At 38.4% G+C, this 18,174-nt stretch overlaps 1 protein-coding gene across 4 annotated transcripts in view; it reads right to left on the bottom strand.

The window, feature by feature from the left end:
* Positions 1–18,174, bottom strand: part of AFF1 (ALF transcription elongation factor 1) — a 230,891-nt gene that overhangs the window by 14,449 nt on the left and 198,268 nt on the right. For all 4 annotated transcript variants that reach the window (XM_077142909.1, XM_077142910.1, XM_077142908.1 and 1 more), the window contains 4 exons: positions 2,794–2,903; positions 1,619–1,865; positions 627–718; positions 328–388 (listed from right to left, as the gene is read on the bottom strand). In XM_077142909.1, the coding sequence (XP_076999024.1) occupies positions 328–388; positions 627–718; positions 1,619–1,865; positions 2,794–2,903 (510 nt within the window). The remainder of the gene's footprint in view (positions 1–327; positions 389–626; positions 719–1,618; positions 1,866–2,793; positions 2,904–18,174) is intronic.

Genomic DNA, 18,174 nt, shown 5'->3' on the forward strand with positions numbered 1-18,174 from the left:
GAAGTCAAAGAAAAGAACTGATTCTCTTCCCTTCTCACTCACTGAAATCTTGATTATCCTGCTTATGCTGTATCTTACGTTTTGCCACACACTCTCTCCCTCCTGCTGACACACATACACACACGTGGAAATTAAGCAATATAGAATACACTATAGGACCACACTATAAAAATGTTATCAGAAAACACTCTATAGGGCGGGCCACAGTGGCTCAGCAGGCAAGAATGCTTGCCTGCCATGCCAGAGGACCCGGGTTCGATCCCCGGTGCCTGCCCATGAAAAAAAAAAAGAAAACACTCTATAAAAGGCTAAAGAGCCAAGACTGACCATTGACTCTGCTTTGTGCTTCAACTTTCTGGCCTCCTTCATGTGAAAATCTGCTTGTTGTCTGAAAGAGAAGAGAAAGATCAGGGTTGGGTCGTATGAACCTAAAATTACTGGGGCAAGATAGCTTCAGAAAAGTTAGAATAAGAAGATGAAAGAAGATAGAGGAAAGGGTAAGAGAGGGAAGAGAGAGGGTGAGCTAAGAAAGAGAGATGAGGAGGAGGGGAAAGCACCAGGGAGAGGGCAAGAAAGAGGAGGAAAAAATGAAAGAAAGAATAAGAAGAAAGCAACCAAAGTCTTACTTGTCAAACTTCGCTTGAGGTTTCCCTGGTTTAGAGTTACCATTTGGCAAAGAAGGCACTGGAAAAGGGTTTGCTATATCTCCTGAAGTTCCCTTAAAAAAAAAAAATTATTTTACAGATTATACTTAACATGTAAGATCACTGTCATAAAAACATCATGCCTCCTATAAAGCCCAAAATAGTAGTTCAAAAAGGAGGAAATCAAACATTGCACAATTTAGTTCAGTTAACCACTTTCTCAGCTACTGATACAGATACAATTGCAGCTGTAGCTCTACTTGCACAGGGGACCTAAAAAGGTATGTTACAAGAATGTCCAAGAGAACAGACTATCAACAAAGCCAAACATAACATTGCCTTTTACTCAACACAAGCATACAGGTTAACAGGGAGAGAGAAACTTAGATTTGAGAAAGTGGGTCATTTTGTACCACTATAATCAACAATGAAAGTATTTAAGATCAAACATTCAAATCATAAGCTACCCACTATAATCATTTGTTGCAAAACACGCGATAAACAACTACATGATGATATTGTGAGCCATTGATTATACATCATGCATGGAATGTTTGTATGTTGTTTTATCAATAAAAAAAAATTTTTTTTAAATGTGATAAAAAGTTATTAAAAAACTATTCCTGGGCGGGCCACAGTGGCTCAGCAGGCAGAGTTCTCACCTGCCAGGCCACAGAACCAGGCGCGATTCCTGGTGCCTGCCCATCCAAAAAAAACTATTCGTATTCCTCACATCTGAACCACTGTTTAAGAAGCATAAACTGACACCTAAAATTTTATGTAATATAAACTGCTTTTATTCTATCTCCCATTCAAAAGTAGAATTTTAAACATAAACAACTCATTCTTGCCATATTAAAAGAGATAAAAAGCTCTGAAATACAGTTAATGGGACCCTGTTACCAGATTTGGGAATTTCACAGTAAAAAACACCAATATATCCCATTGCACATAAGAAATGACTCCCCACTCACTTTGTGATCTGCAGAGCTACCAGAGCCCTTCCCCTCTATTTTTCTGTGCTTGGCAATGGAAGAGTCTTTGTGGTTGCTCTTGGTACTGCTGGCACTTTTGGGAGTATCCTGGCCACAGGTGTCCGCTTCCTGCCTTGGCCTCTTGTGTGCAGGCTTGGCTGGCTTCTGGGAGGATGATGAAGATGATGACACAGGGGGTGGGGGAAGCATTTCCTTCTTTGAGGGCTCAGAGGCAGGCCTGGATGTTCTGGAATGAAATATCATAAAAATCAAGTTAAGGTAGAACACGAATCACATGGCTTAGTTCAGTAAAAGGAAAGAATGGCTGCTAGCATGAAAGACTGAAACATCAGAGCATGAACGCTATCTATTTGTAGGAAGAAAATTTCACGGACTTTTTGATGCCTTTGAAAAATCCAGCTCAGCAATAAATGAGGTTGTTTGCTTACAAAGTCCTCCAACGGTTCTAAACTTCCCTAACCAAGTAAATCTTGCTTTAGCTCCTCCCCAACCTGTGCCTTCCCCTGATCAGCAAGCAGGCAAGCCCAACTGTCACCTTCACTTCTGACCGCGTTCCTCGCTCTCAAATCTGCGTGTTGGCTCCTGCATGGTAACAATATGCACTTGCTTTTGCCAAGTCACTTTGTGAAGAAACTTCGTGAATAAATCAGAGAATAAGTAACAGCTACTCTTTATAGTCACACCTTCCTAGCACCAACACTTCTCGCCTGCCATCATGCTCCCTAGCCACTGACACAACGAGTGGGTCCTTCAGATTCTTACTCATCTCTAAAAGAAAGAGCACTGAAGCCATGCTTGAATTTGGTAAACTTGGGCAAGTTTTCTAACTTGGACAAGTATCATCTCTCTCTGTGCCTGTTTCCTCATTTATACAGCAGGGATACAGCACTTTCTTTATTGGATGTAATTTTTGTGAACAAATGCCTTTAGAAAAAAATTAATTCCAGGTGTTAAGAAAAATTCCATACTCAAAATGCTTCTGATAGATTGAAAAATGCTGCTAAGTTGTTAATTTTTATATACTCTTCATGGATGAAAGCAATACAAAACAAATTTAATACATCATCAAAATGAACCAAAAGAACGACTTTTTCACCACCTCAAGACCCAGGAAGGCTTAATCATCAATATAGACGCTAAGTTTCTTAACTTACTTTGTCTTAGTAGATTCTTTGTGGGAAGATGAAGATGAAGATGATGACTGTGATTTGGTTTCTTTCTCCAGTCTAATTTTTTTGCTCTCACAGTCTTTTTCTGCTTCACCCTATTATTGTAGTATAGCAAACAAAGTGAATTGTTACAACCATAATAGTAAAGAAATTCAGCAAAGGCAATAAGAATAATTAGATTTTTTTTTAAAGACAACTATACACACACATCAGCACATATGCTGCAGTATGTGCAATGGCTAGGAGATGGGATATACTCTAGATTTGATGGGATTTGTTTTGAAACAGATTCTTGCATGAGGTAAGACTATTCTAAAGATCTAGGAAGGCGCCGACATCTAATGTAACAGCTGACAAAAAGAAGAAGAACTATTTCTACACAGCAATGACAATTTCCTAAATATAAATCACTAAAGTTGTGCATTCACATCAAGTACCAGACGGTTTTATAAAAAGATTCCCCCTTTTTTTCAAAAGAATCATCCAGTTACACCCAATATTGTTTGTATAAAACTACGAGTGGACTATCATTTAAAGTTTACTTTCTGCCTAATGAAAAATAATTTATATTGTTGAAAAAGAAACAAGCTACAAAATCCTCTAACTGCACATTTTACAGACAGGACTGGAAAGATACACAAAAAAATGAGAATAGTTGCTTTGGGATTCTGGCTTCCCTGGCCACCCCATCCCCACCCTGCTGATGATATTTTCTCTTTATAAAATGTCTTTATATCCATCTCTACATATATTGAAAGGTATGTTTATGTTTTTCAAACATTTTGATACACATAAAGTATTATAACCATGATTTGGGAGGAGAAAGAGTAAGGACAGGAAGAGAATATTTACCCGAGGAAAATACCTCAAAAGCAGTTCTTTACACCAACTAAAGCGCTACATAAATATACATACAAATCATTAAAGGAACAAAGAATTCTTCATGGCAAATTCTTTTTCATGTTTTTCACATGCCTTTACCTGGCAACATACGTATCAACTTTTAAAGAAATCTAACATAGAGATTTGGTGACTTCGTGGTGACATCCTTGAAATGGGTCTGGGTTCAGGTAACTGAACTAGCAGAAGAGCCCACATATTCTCTAACTAATGACAGTGAAATGATTGGTGGGAGTCCTTCAGTTATTTCTGTTGCACATTTAGAACTGAACTCCTCCAACTGTCAGTTCACTGCATTAGAAATCTGGGACACCACCAGTCAATCTAGGACAATCCCTGAAACCCTCTCTCAAAGCCTAAAAGGAAAAACACATTCTTTGAATAAACTAGTTCTAGAAGGTTCCCGCTTTCACCACCATTTTTCCCTTTTTCCCTCACCTTACCCAAGAAAAATGAAGCAATAAACTAGAAGCATAGGCATCAGCTCTGCCCAGACACTAATAAGCAACTAGCTATGGCAACCCAAGGGATAGGATCCCTGACTTGGGGAAGAAAACAAACAGAGAAACAGAACTTAAAGCATGCAGCAGCCTGTGTGGACAGAGAACATGCCAGAATGAAAACGACCTCTCTGGAGGGGGAAACAACAGTCAAGCTATTTAAATAGACCTGAACTTCTTTGAATGATTATCTATCCTGTTTTCCCTTTAATGTATCAATGCTGAATCTATATCCTGTATGTTTCAGGAAACCTTGAAATGTTACTGTTACCTAAGAAAATAGTTAACTTTGTTAGCAGCATGGGCATGCACTCTCTTGGATCTGAGACTTCTTTGTCTATGCCCACTATAAAGTCTGCCTCCCTTTCTGATGAATGCAGAGCACTGATTTCCATTTGCACTAGTGCTGACTTCCATTTCCTAACTGGGCGCCACTGGAAAGAAGTGTCTCTGGTTAGTAAGTAACTCTCTGCCTAGCATGGACTTCGGTTTGGGACTGTGCTGGGTTAGAACACTAGCCCAGCTCAAAAGGAGGAGACAAAGGAAAAAAAAAAAACTGTTGGAAACAAACGTGTCTGAGTATACACTTCTGTTCAGTCCTTCACAGACTTCCTGGAAAAATAATTTCATTAATATATGCACCATCTTGTTTTAAAATGGATTAATTCAAGGTGGCTTATAAAGACACATGGATTTAATCTTGTGGTGTGTGCAAGTGAGAATATTAAAAAGAGAGAAAACATGGGTAGAAAAGATAAAGTAAGGCCAAAAGCCAACTGAAGGTTTGTACCCTCTGAAGGCCATTGGTGCTACACTGCAGGACAGTCACCCTAGCCGTGAGCACTTAAACATGCTAAATTTAATCTGAACTGAAAAGTGACTTCAAAGATTTAGTGTAGAAAAGAGGGAATAATTTTTTACATTGATTAAAAGTTGAAAAGACACTATTTTAGATATATTGCATTGAATAAAATTATAGTTAAAATTATTTCCACTGGTTTCTCTCTGCTCTTTTTAAAAATGTGACTGCTAGAAAATATAATGGCATATACAGTATATTTATATTGGATAACACTGTTCTATATACTTTGCTGGACGTGATCTGCAAACCGGACTCTGAACTTCCAAATACCCAATGCAAACAAAGAATTATAAACACACAGGTTAGATAAGACATAAATGAATCAACTGTTCAGAGATATAACCATTCATTATGGAAGACGGGGTAAAAATATATCCTGAGTGCACTAATAAGGAGATAGCAGGTGATGTAAATAAGCATATCTTAAACCCAAACACAACACAGATTACCCAATATGGGTCAGTAGCAGAACACCAGAGCACAATTCAGGAAAAGTGCAAAGCACTGGCACATTCAGGAGAAGTGCCAAAAGTATGGGCTTTGCAATGGGTATTGGCACAGCATACAAACCTCCCTAAAACTAATTTATAGTGGGGAAACTTTGTAAAGCATCAGCATTTGAAGAAAGAAAAAGAACAAATTGGAAACAAACAGAAAAGAACCTGCTACTGACATGGCCAATGAGGGACCCCCTAGATCCAAGGTACACTGCCACCAGGGGTCCAGTGAGTTCTCTTCAGTTTAGAATAATTGTTTAAGTGCTGCACAACTGGCTCCACTGACTGGGCAAGCACTGCAAGATGAGAAATCTGTCTTTGGGAAAAGTCACAGAAATTGCTAAAATATCCAGATGGACATTAACATGAGTGAGTTAGTACTATATACTTATTTAAATTACAGGTTCATTCTAGGTAGTTAACGACACAATGAATTACCCAAGGCAAAACCAACCATAGATTAAAAGCTAAATACCAGGTCCAAGATGGTGGCTTAGTGAGGTGTGGGATTTAGTTTGTCCTCCAGAGCAGGTAGTAAATAGCCAGGAACAGTACAGAGCAACTGCTGGGGCCACATCAGTGACTGACACACAGCGTACCCCAGTCTGGACAAGCTGGACCAGCCTACCCAGAACTGTGAGTCCCCCAAGCCATGGAGGCTGGCACCCCTCCCCCCACACCCTGCTTCCCAGAGGGGAAGGGCAAGAGATTTTACTAACAGCAAGGGGCTGAGCTCAACCAAGCTCCACTTGTGTAATAAATTAACAAATTCTGACTACTAAAAATAGGCTGCCAGCTCAGCTGAACTCAAGTAAAAGCTGAGGTTGCTGGTTTTAGCCATGGCCCAGACGGGGCAGGGCTGACAGAAAAAAAAAAATGTTTTTTTGGATCGGACAGGAAAAAGTACTTCAAAGGGTCTGGGCCCTGAAAGAAAGTTAGAGGCACATAGGACCTGAAAATATTCAGAGCAACGTACAAACTTAAGCTCTTGATTGGCACATCCAAGGAATCAGGTTTTGAAATCTGAAAAGGAATTTTTCTTTTCTTTTCTTTTTTGTGGCTGTGTTTCTATGACCTAACTACTCTTTGAATACAACTGCAAGGCTTCTCAGGCTCAAGTGCCCCAGGCAAGGGCAAAATTAGCCTTGTCTGAAAATCTGTCTGGAGGCTGTACCTTGGAGAAGAGGTATAGGGCCCAGCTCAGGTGGACTCCTTCCCTGCCCTCAAGGAATTCGGACACCAGGGTCTGAAAAACTGAGGCAATTCAAGCCAGCATACAACCTCTACTCTGTCTCAAGCACGCTTGCAGCAGGGGGAGTCTGCTGAAGTTAAAGGTACCGCATCACTTTATGCTGGTGGGAGCCACAGGCAGACAGGTGTAAACTACTGGGCAGAACAGGAAAAACATACAGTCTAGAGGCTTCAAAGGAACCTCTTTCAACCTCCTAGGGGTTTCACCCTCAGAGAAAACTGATGCAGGTAGCTCCTCCTGAGAAGAGGCCAGTCTGGTCTGGGAAAATCTGACTAGGGTCTATAATACCTAAGTAGACCCTCCAAAGTCAGGGGTGGGGTGGGGGGGGTAGGCACCATACAGGCAGGACAAGAAACAAGAAAACAAGAACTGAAAATTTCTGCTCTGTTAAACAAAACCTAAGCTAGAGGTATAGAATAAGCTAAACTGGATGTCAAAGAACAGACAGACAACAAAGTCATCCAGCAAGAAAATCCTAGGTAAAAAAAAGTGAAAACAATCACCCGAATAAATCAGTTAAGGAAATTAAATGTCTAGAAGCCAGTAAAAAATAATGAATCATACTAGGAAAACTGAAGATATGACCAGGTCAAAGGAACAAATTAACAATTCAAATGAGATATCGGAGTTGAAAAACAATTAATTTAGGATTTTCGAACAGTTATGGAAAAACCTCATCAAAAATCAAATCAAATGACATGAAGGAGGAAATAAAGAAGGCAAGGGATAGACAAAAAGAAGAAATTGCAAGTCTGAAAAACCAAATCACAGAACTTATGGGAATGAAAGACACAACAGAACAGATGAAAAAAACAATGGAAACCTACAACATTAGATTTCAAGAGGCAGAAGACAGGATTAGTCAACTGGAGGATGGGAAATCCGAAATTCCAATGAGCAAGAGAAAATACAGGGAAAAGAATGGAAAAATATGAGCAGGGACTCAGGGAACTGAACAACAACATGAAGTGCACCAATATATGTGTTGCAGGTGTCCCAGACGGAGAACAGAAGGGAAAAGGAGGAGAAATCCTAATGCAGGAAATTATCACTGAAAATTTCCCAACTCTTATGAAAGACTTACATTAAAATCCAAGAAGTGCAGCGTAGCCCAAACAGAACAGATCCAAATAGACGTACTCCAAGACACTTACTAATCAGAATGTCAGATGTCAAAAAAGAAAGAGAATTTTGAAAGCAACAAGAGAAAAGCAGTCCATCACATGCAAGGGAAGATCAATAAGACAATGCATGCATTTCTCACCAGAAACCATGTAGGTGAGAAGACAGTGGTATGACATACTTAAGATACTAAAAAAGCAAAATTGTGAACCCAAAATTTTATATCCAGCAAAATCGTTCTTTAAAAATGAGGGGGAAATTAAAACCTTTTCAGGCAAAAAAATCACTGAGAGAATTTGTGAACCAAAAATTTTATATCCAGCAAAATCGTTCTTTAAAAATGAGGGGGAAATTAAAACATTTTCAGGCAAAAAAATCACTGACAGAATTTGTGACAAATAGACCAGCTCTGAAAGAAATACTAAAGGGAGCACTAGAGACAGACAGGAAAAGACAGGAGAGAGAGGTGTGGAGAAAAATGTAGAAATGAAGGCTATCAGTAAAGGTAAAAAGAAGAAAACTTAGGTATGACATATAAAATCGAAAAGGCAAAATGGTAGAAGAAAGTACAGCCCTTACAACAATAACATGAAATATTAATATATTAAACTCCTCAATCAAAAGAAATGGACTGGCATAATTGATTAAAAAACAGGACCTATATATACACTGTCTACAGGAGAAACATTTTAGGCTGAAAGTGAAAGGTTGGGAAAAGATATTTCAAACAACTATCAAAAAAGAGGAATAGTAGCTATGCTAATGTCCAACAGATTAGACTTCAAATGTAAAGCAATTAAAAGAGACAAAGAAAGACACTATGTATTACTAAAAGGAACAATTCAACAAGAAGACACATAAATATTTATGCACTGAGCCAGAGTGCTCCAAAATAAATGAGGCAAACACTGAAAACACTGGAAAGAGAAAGAGATACATCTATTATAAAAGTTAGAGACTTCAATTCCCCACTCTCATCAATGGACAGAACATCTAGACAGAGGATCAATAAAAAAACAGAGAATTTGAATAATACAATAAATGAGCTAGACTTAATAGACATTAATAGAACATTATACCCACAACAGCAGGATACACCTTTTTCTCAAGTGCTCATGGATCATTCTCAAGGATAGACCATATGCTGGGTCATGCAGTAAGTCTCAATAAATTTTAAAAGATTCAAAGCATACAAATACTTTCTCAGATCATAAGGGAATGAAGTTGGAAATCATTAATAGGTAAAGGGCCAGAAAACTCAGAAATATATGGAGGTTCAACAACACACTCTTATACAACCAGTAGGTCAAGGAAGAAATTACAAGAGAAATCAGTAAATATCTCGAGGCAAATGAAAATGAAAACACAACATATCAAAATTTATGAGATTCAGCAAAAGCAGTGCTAAGAGGGAAATCTACTGTCCTAAAAGCCTATATCAAGGAATTAACTGTTCAAAGAAAGAATAGTAAACTAACCTCAAAGAAAGTAAAAGGAAAGAAATAATGAAGATTAGAGCAGAGATAAGTGAAATTGAGAACATGAAAACAACTGAGAAAATCAACAAAACTTTCTTGGTTCTATAAGAAAACCAGTAAGATGGATGGACCCTTAGCAAGGTTGACAAAAAGAAGAAGAGAGAGGATGCAAATAAATAAAATCAGAAATGGAAGAGAAGACATAACCCCTGGCCCTGCAGAAATAAAGGAGGTAATAATGAGAGGATATTAGGAACAATTTTGTTCTAATAAACTCAACAATGTAGATGAAATGGACAACTTCCTACATAGGAATGAATGACCAACACGGACTTGAGAAGAAACAGATGCCCTCAACAAACCAATCACAAGTAAAGAAATTGAACCAGTCATTAAGAAGCTCCCCAAAGAGAAAAGTCCAGGACCAGATGGCTTCACATGTGAATTCTACCAAACATTCAAGAAAGAATTAGTACCAATCCTGCTCAAACTCTTCAAAAAAACTGAAGAGGAGGGAAAGTTACCTAACTCGTTCTATGAAGCCAACATCACCCTCATACTAAAGCCAGAAGAGATACTACAAGAAAAGAAAATTATAGACCAATCTCTCTAATGAATATAGATGCAAAAATCCTCAACAAAATTCTAGCAAATCGAATCCAGCAGCACATTAAACCAATTATACATACACATGACCAAGCAGGATCATCCCAGGTATGCAAGGATGGTTCAACACAAGAAAATCAATTAATGTAATACACCATATCAACAAATCAAAGCAGAAAAACCACATGACCATCTCAAGTGATGCAGAAAAGGCATTTGACAAAATTCTATATCCTTTCTTGCTGAAAACGCTTCAAAGGACAGGAATAGAAGGGAACCTCCTCAACATGATAAAGGGCATATATGAAAAACCCACAGCTACCATCATCCTCAATGGGAAAAAACTGAAAACTTTCCCCCTAAGATCAGGAACAAGACAAGGATGTCCACTATCACCACTGCTATTAAACACTGTGTTGGAAGTTCTAGCCAGAGCAATGAAACAAGAAAAAGAAATACAAGGCACCAAAATTGAAAAGGAAGAAGTAAAACCCTAACTCTTTGCCTATGATATGATAGTGTATGTCAAAAACCACGAAAAATCCACAGCAAAACTACTAGAGCTAATAAATGAGCACAGCAAAGTGGCAGGGTACAAGATCAACACTCAAAAATCTGTAGTGTTTCTATACACAAGTAATGAGCAATCTGGGGGCGGGGATCAAGAAAAAAATTCCATTTATAATTGTAACAAAAAAGAATAAAATACTTAGGAATAAATTTAACTAAGGTTACAAAAGACCTAAACAAAAAAAACTACAAGAAATTGGTAAAAGAAATCGCAAAAGACCTAAATAAATGGAGGCATACCGTGTTCATGGATAGGAAGACTAAATATAGTTACAATTACCAATTCTACCTAAATTGATTTATAGATTCAATGCAATACCAATTAAAATCCCAAAAACTTACTTTTCAGAAATAGAAAAACCAATAACCAAATTTATCTGGAAGGGCTGGGTGCCCTGAATAGCTAAAAATATCCTGAGAAAGAAGAAGGAAGTTGGAGGTCTCACACTACCTGACTCTAAGCCCTTTTATTAAGCTACAGTGGTCAAAACAGCATGATGCTGACATAAAGACAGATATAGTGACCAATGGAATTGAACAGAGTGTTCAGATATAGACCCCCTCATCTAGGGACAATTGATCTTTGATAAGGTAGTCAGCCAACTCACTTGGGACAGAACAGTCTCTTCAATAAATGGTGCCTAGAGAACTGGACATCCATATGCAAAAGAATAAAAGAGGACCCATATCTCACACCATATACAAAAATTAACTCAAAATGGATCTAAGACCTAAACATTAGATCTAACACCATAAAACTTATAGAAGAAAATGTAGGGAAATATCTTATAAATCTCATAATAGGAGGCATTTCCTAGATCTTACACCCAAAGCATGAGCACCAAAGAATTAGATAAATGGGAACTTCTCAAAAATTAAACACTTTTGTACATCAAAGAACTTTGCCAAGAAAGTAAAAAGACAGCCTACACAATGGGAGTCAGTATTTGGAAATGATGCATCAGATAAGGGTCTAGTATCCAGAATACATAAAGACATTGCTCAAACAACAAAAAGACTAACAACCCAACTACAACATGGCCACAAGCCATGAACAGACACTTCTCAGAATAGGAAATACAAATGGCTAAAAGGCACATGAAAAAATGCTCAACTTCTTTGGCTATTAGAGAAACACAAATCAAAACCACAATGAGATATCATCTCACACCCACCAGAATGGCCATTACCAATAAAACAGAAAACGAAAAGGGTTGGAGAAAGAAGCACACTTATCCAACTGTTGGTGGGAATGCCAAATGGTACCACTGTTGTGGAAGACAGTTTGGAGGTTCCTCAGGAAGCTAAGTATAGAACTGCCATATGATCCAGCAATACCACTGCTATGTAACTATTCAGAGGACATGAGGGCAAGGACACAAATGGACATTTGCACACCAATATTTATAGCAGTATCATTTACAACTGCCAAGAGATGGAAACAGCCAAAATGTCCATCAAGAGAAGAGTGGCTAAACAAGCTGTGGTATATATATATATATATACAATGGAATACTATGCAGCTATAAGACAGAATAAAGTCATGAAGCATATAACAACATGGATGGACATTATGCTGATGAGATTAGCCAGAAGCAAAAGGATAAATACTGTATGGTCTCACTGATGTGAACTAATATTAATGAATGAACTCGGAGAATTTCAGTTAAAAACAGAGGCCATCAGGAGATAGAAATAAAGTAGATTTTAGGTATCTGGAGCTGAAGGGGTATAGATTATGCAGCAGGACTGTTTGTAAAAATTCAGAAATGGATAGCACAATACTATCTATCTGCAACACAATAATGTTAGTACACTCAATGAAGCTAAATATGAGAATAATAGAGGGAGGAGAGCTGGGGCACAAATGAAGCCAGAACACAAATAGATGACTGATTTGAACAGTGAATAAAAAAGCATTTGCAAAGTCCCCTTGGGAGAATGGCAAGAGAGAGAGAATATTCAACTTCTCCATTTGGAGAATTCCTGATATACTCACAAGCAGTGGGGACAACCAAATCAATAGGCCAAGCCCTCAATCTTGGGGTTTGTTCATATGAAACTTATCCCCACAAAGGATAGACTAAACCTATTTAAAATTAGGTGTAAGAGTCATCCTCAGAGAACCTCTTTTGTTGCCCAGATGTGGCCTATCTCTTTCTCAGCCAACATGGCAAGCAAGTTCACTGCCCTCCCCTTCTCTACATGGGACCTGACTCCCAGGGGTGTAAACCTCCCTGGCAATGTGAGACAAATTCTACAATGAGCTAGGACTCAGCATCAAGGCATTGAGAAAACCTTCTCGACTGAAAGGGGGAAGAGAAAAATGAGACAAAATAAAGCATCAGTGGCTGAGAGATATCAAACAGAGTGGAGAGGTTATCCTGGAGGTTATTCTTATGCATTTTATAGATATCCCCTTTTTAATTTCACATATTAGTAGAGAGGCTAAAGGGAAGTGCCTGAAACTGCAGGGCTGTGTTCCAGTAGCCTTGCTTCTTAAAGATGAATGTATGATACCGCTTTCACAATGTGACTGTATGAGTGTGAAAACTTCGTGTCTGATGCTCCTTTTATCTATGATACTGACAGATGAGTAAAAAAATATGGATTAAAAATAAATAATGGGAACATATGTTAAAATAAACTGAATTGATCAAAATACTAGTTAACAATGAAAGGGAGTGGTAAGGGGTATAGAAAAAAAATAGGGGGAACAAAGGTTAAAATATATTGAGTAAGGGCAGGCACAGTGGCTCAGCAGGCAGAGTTCTTGCCTGCAATGCTGGAGACCCAGGTTCGATTCCCGGTGCCTCCCACGGGAGGAAAAATTTATATATAGATTTATATACAGAGAGAGAGATGATGGAAATAAGGGAGGAGTAAGGGGTATGGTATGTATGAGATTTTTCTTTTTCTTTTTATCTCTTTTTCTGGAGTGATGCAAATTAAAACAAGCAAAAAAAAAAAAAAAGCACTAAATACTATTTGGTAATGGATGGTGGTGGTGATGGTAGCCCAACACTGCAAACATAATACCGCTGAATTATATATCTGAATGTAAAGGAGAAATTTTAGGTTGTATAAATGTTACTAGAATAAAAAAAAAAAAACCAACATAGGACTGTAGAAGACAAACAGTGAATAAACTGTAGACTACAGTTAATATAATTATAATAACATTATTTTATCAATTTTAACAATTGTACTACGCTAAGGCAAAATGTTAATATGGGAAACTGTGTGTATGAAGGCAAGTATATAGAACTCTGTATTTTCTGCAAGATTTTTCTGTAAACCTACAATTTCTCCAATAATAATATACCTGTATATAAAACCTTAAAAAAAAAAAAAAAAACCCCAACCATAAACCACCTGTTTTATTTCCCAAAGGAAAAAACCAAACCCTAGTGGTGGAGTAAGAGTTCATTTTTGTTAGTATATTTACATGCAGCTTAGAACTTCACGCTAGGGATGACTATAAAGCAAACTGGCAGAATTCACAAACCACATCTGAAGATAAGAGTCACAGCTAATCAATCCTCACAAACTGGTTATAACTGGCTTGTGCTACTCAATGACTCAAGAGAACAGTAAACAATAAATCATCCAACACTAAATTCAGTGCTAGCCTTTAAAACAACTGTGGTGGCACGCACATCAATAGTATACTTGATATTAATGTTTAGCTACCTAGAGGCTGATAACAGTGTATGAACTAGGAAGGTAAGTCATTACAAGTAAATGCTCTAAAGAAAAAACTCCCGTTGGTTGGTTTTGCTTGCTTAATAGGTTGAGTTCAGGCTTGCAGGCAGGTTTTTTTTTTGTTTGTTTTGTTTTGTACACTGCATTTGGAACCCCATCATTCCTTGGAACAGTCACAGAGGCTACCCCAGAGTAAATATTCAGTAAATATTGTCAGTTGGTATGGGAATTAAGTTTAGCAGCTGAGGGACACAGCTCTGGTCTCTGGAAGCAGGAATGCACTAAAATTTTTAAGTCGATAAATTTAGGAAAAGGGCTAGTTAAGAGAGAGCCATGTAATACTGGGTGGCAGGAAACACAGGCTTGAAATCCAAGACCAAGATCTGCTGAAAAACAGGAGGCTTGAGGTTCTTGAGAGTTTTCTACGCCCAAGAGCTATTTGAAAATCAGATGAGATCAATGCACTCCCTCCTCAGAGGGAAACAGAAGCCTCCTCTGCCCCACGGCTTACTGACAGACCACCCCCACCTGAGGGACTCTGTCTAAGGTCTGGGCTTAGAAAGTTTTGTTTGTCCAGAAGGAAAAATGTCTCAGTGGTCACTGCACCTAGAGCAAAAGGAGGCTGGTGGGAAAAGACCTGGTCCTACCGCTTTGTTTGCTGTTCTTAATCTGTTGGTTCAAGCAGCCATGGATTATGTGCCAAATGCTGCCTCATCTACAGAGTGGAGCAAAGGGCAAGAAGGAAAATCATAAAAGGAAGAGATGAAGCTGTGGTAGGCCAAGCTGGCTTGTGTAAAAGAATTGCCTCCAGGGCAGCCTAGTGTCCTTCCCCAATATTTGGCTCAACATCAAGGCACATGTAGGTAGCAGAGGAGAAAAGAAGGCTTTTTCAGAATTGGCATTTGTTTGGGGCCCTAGAATTTCTATTAGGTGGAAAAATATAATCTACCAAAAGCTTGGCTGTGATGAGGAGCCATGGGAAGCATCTGAAAGGGAAACTGAAATGGAGATGTAGTGGGCTGGGTTTTGCAGTGCAGGAGTGGAGGACAATGGAGGAACAGAGCTCAGGATGATACTGTAACATACCAACATGCTGACCTTGTCTTCTCTCAAGAACCACAAAGAGGTTTTATACATGCAAAAACACACTTGTACACACAAAAACATGTCTGAAATAGAGGAAAGATCATTGGACAGGGACATCTGAGCTCCAGATCTTTTACTTTCACTAAAAAGCTGAATAATGGTAGAACCTTTCCATATCTCATCTTTAAAAAGTAACAGCTGCTACTGACTCAGAAGTAGATTGGTGAACAATGGTGGATACATATGATTGAATGTTGTACTCCTACAAAAAGGAATGAAGTTGTGAGTCACTCAACAATGCGAATGAACCTGTGGGACATTTGGCGAGGCAAAATAGGCCACAAACAAAAGAACAATTATTGTACAGTCTCCTTTAGAAAATGCTTATAAGAAATCACAGGCCTAGATTGTAAACTCTTAGAGCAGTCACATTTAGCCCAAAGGGGTAATTACTGTTTCTGGATTTTGAGAAGCTGTTTTATATATTTATAACATGGTATTTAGAGGTAAGAACGAAGCTGATAGGTCAGGATTAAAGTAATTCAGAACACATGGGTAAGGAAGACATTCTCTATATTTTAGAGCCACATCTGTTCTTTGAGACCAAAGGAAGAAAGGTTTATTTTGTCTGGAACCTAAATTTTCTATAGTACATAATCTAACTCAACCTGTTTGTAGAGGTCATTTGAACAATTGAAACCCAGGGAGCCCAGAATAAGAATGAGGGCTTTTAATCCTGTATAGTTTAATGTAAGGCTGAATATATCCTAGAATATATTAAGCAGATAATAAAAAAGTATTGGCAAAGTTCCTTGAGGGATGGGAGAAAAAATATGGAGCTATTAAACTTTACCATCAGGGAATCCCCGATACTGTGTCAAACTTTAGGGACACCCAAATCAATAGGCCAAGACCTTGATCTTGAAGCTTCTCTTGTGAAGCTCATGTAGGTAGTGGAGAAGCTTAGCCTACCTATAGGTATGCCTGAGAGTTACTTCTGGAGGACCTCTTTTGTTGTTCAGATGTGGCCTCACTCTCTGTAAGCTCAACTCTGTAAGTGAGATCACTGTCCTCCTCCCTACATAGGACATGACATCCAGGGGTGAAAGTCTCCCTGGCGGCGTGGGAGATGACTCCCAGGGATGAGTCCAGCCCTGGCACCACAGGATCAACAATACCATCCTGATCAAAAGGAGGAAAGAAATGTAATTCAAAGTATCAGTGGATGGGAGAGTTTTCAAATAGAGCTGAGAGGCTACTCTGGAGGTCACTCTTATGCAAGTATCAGTTAGACATTGCTGCCTATGACAACTTGCCAACCCCCAAGCAAAACCATTTCAACCAATCATAGAGAACACCTAGGGCAATATATAAAATTCTACAAAGGTTCCATGCGCTAGGGTAACTTTCCAAAAACCTACAACTTCCAGATGGGTCTCTGGACCACACAGGTCCTGAAACCTAGAGGGCCCAGCCTCTCCAGAACCATCAGTTAGTTCCATCTCCTACCCCATATTACTGAGAGCCCCTTCCAATGTGAAAAAGATAGAACGGCCACAGCCCAAATACCCCTAAAGAATGGGCTAGAAAGATCAAAGGTGATAGTGGAGTTATACAGAAAAGGTAGGATTTAACAAAAGAAATGATTGCTGAATCATTAAATTGATATTTCTTTTAGTCCCCAGTATCTTAGAGCAGCTAGAAGTAAAAACCTAAAATTATTGGAATTGTAACCCATACCAAACTCTGAAATCTGTTCTACAACTAATTGTTGTGCTGTGCTTTTAAATTCATTGCTTTTTTGTATATATGTGATTTTTTACAAAAGAGAAAAAATCAATTATGATGATAAAAAAAATATTTATTCCTTCTAGCCTCTTAAATTCTTGAGCAGTTAGAAGGGAAAATCTAACAGGATGGTATGGTAGCCAATGATAAACTCTGGGATCTTGTCCTGCAACTACATGTAGAAGTGTGCTTTGAAAACTACTGCTTTTTTCTTTCTTTGTTTTGTATTTTATACAATTTTTAAAGTAAAAAAAAAAAAAAGTAGCAGTTGCTAATAATGATTCTAGAGCCTTTATCTTGTGCCCTCGTTATTGTAAAAAGTTGTGACTAACCTTCACTGTACCTATTTCTCCAAATTTTCTATTTTAGGGTCTTTTGATCACTAAGAAAACTCCTAATATTTATTAACGAAGGGTTAGCCCAGAACGAACCCACCTCACATCCAAAATTATCTTCAAAACCAAAGCTGGATCTAACCAAAATGTGCCCACCTAACATATACAGTAGCTTAGACTTTAACTTATAAGTCAACTATCCCTCATTATAATACTAAAAATCATGCCCATTACCATATTAAGGCCGCCATTTTCTTACATCCATTCTGTGACTAAGCATGTAATAAATCTGTGCATGTTCAATAATTAAATCACCTCTAAGTACATCCTCTGGGGCCACTGTATTATGCTCATCACCCTAAAACCTGCCCATCTTTTGATATTCTAAAACTATCAGAATTATTGCAGTTTGGAGAGACACAGTTTTGGGGCCAATAGGCTAGCTAGCTGACCTCCTGCTTCTTACCTAGCAATAAGCTCTTTCTCTCTTTGGGGGAAAAAAGTAGCAGCTGAACAAGTGTCATCTGAGGTCCTCTCAGTACTCAAATTCTATGATTTTATTTCCTTTCCCCTAAAGTGAAATAAATAAGCTTGGCTGTACCTGAGAAGCGGAAACCTGGAGAAGGAGCCTTTGGGGAGCTTCAGGTACTTCCCTGTGATTTGCC

The sequence above is a fragment of the Tamandua tetradactyla genome, chromosome 24 (assembly GCF_023851605.1).
Source record: "Tamandua tetradactyla isolate mTamTet1 chromosome 24, mTamTet1.pri, whole genome shotgun sequence".
Lineage (NCBI taxonomy): Eukaryota > Metazoa > Chordata > Mammalia > Pilosa > Myrmecophagidae > Tamandua > Tamandua tetradactyla.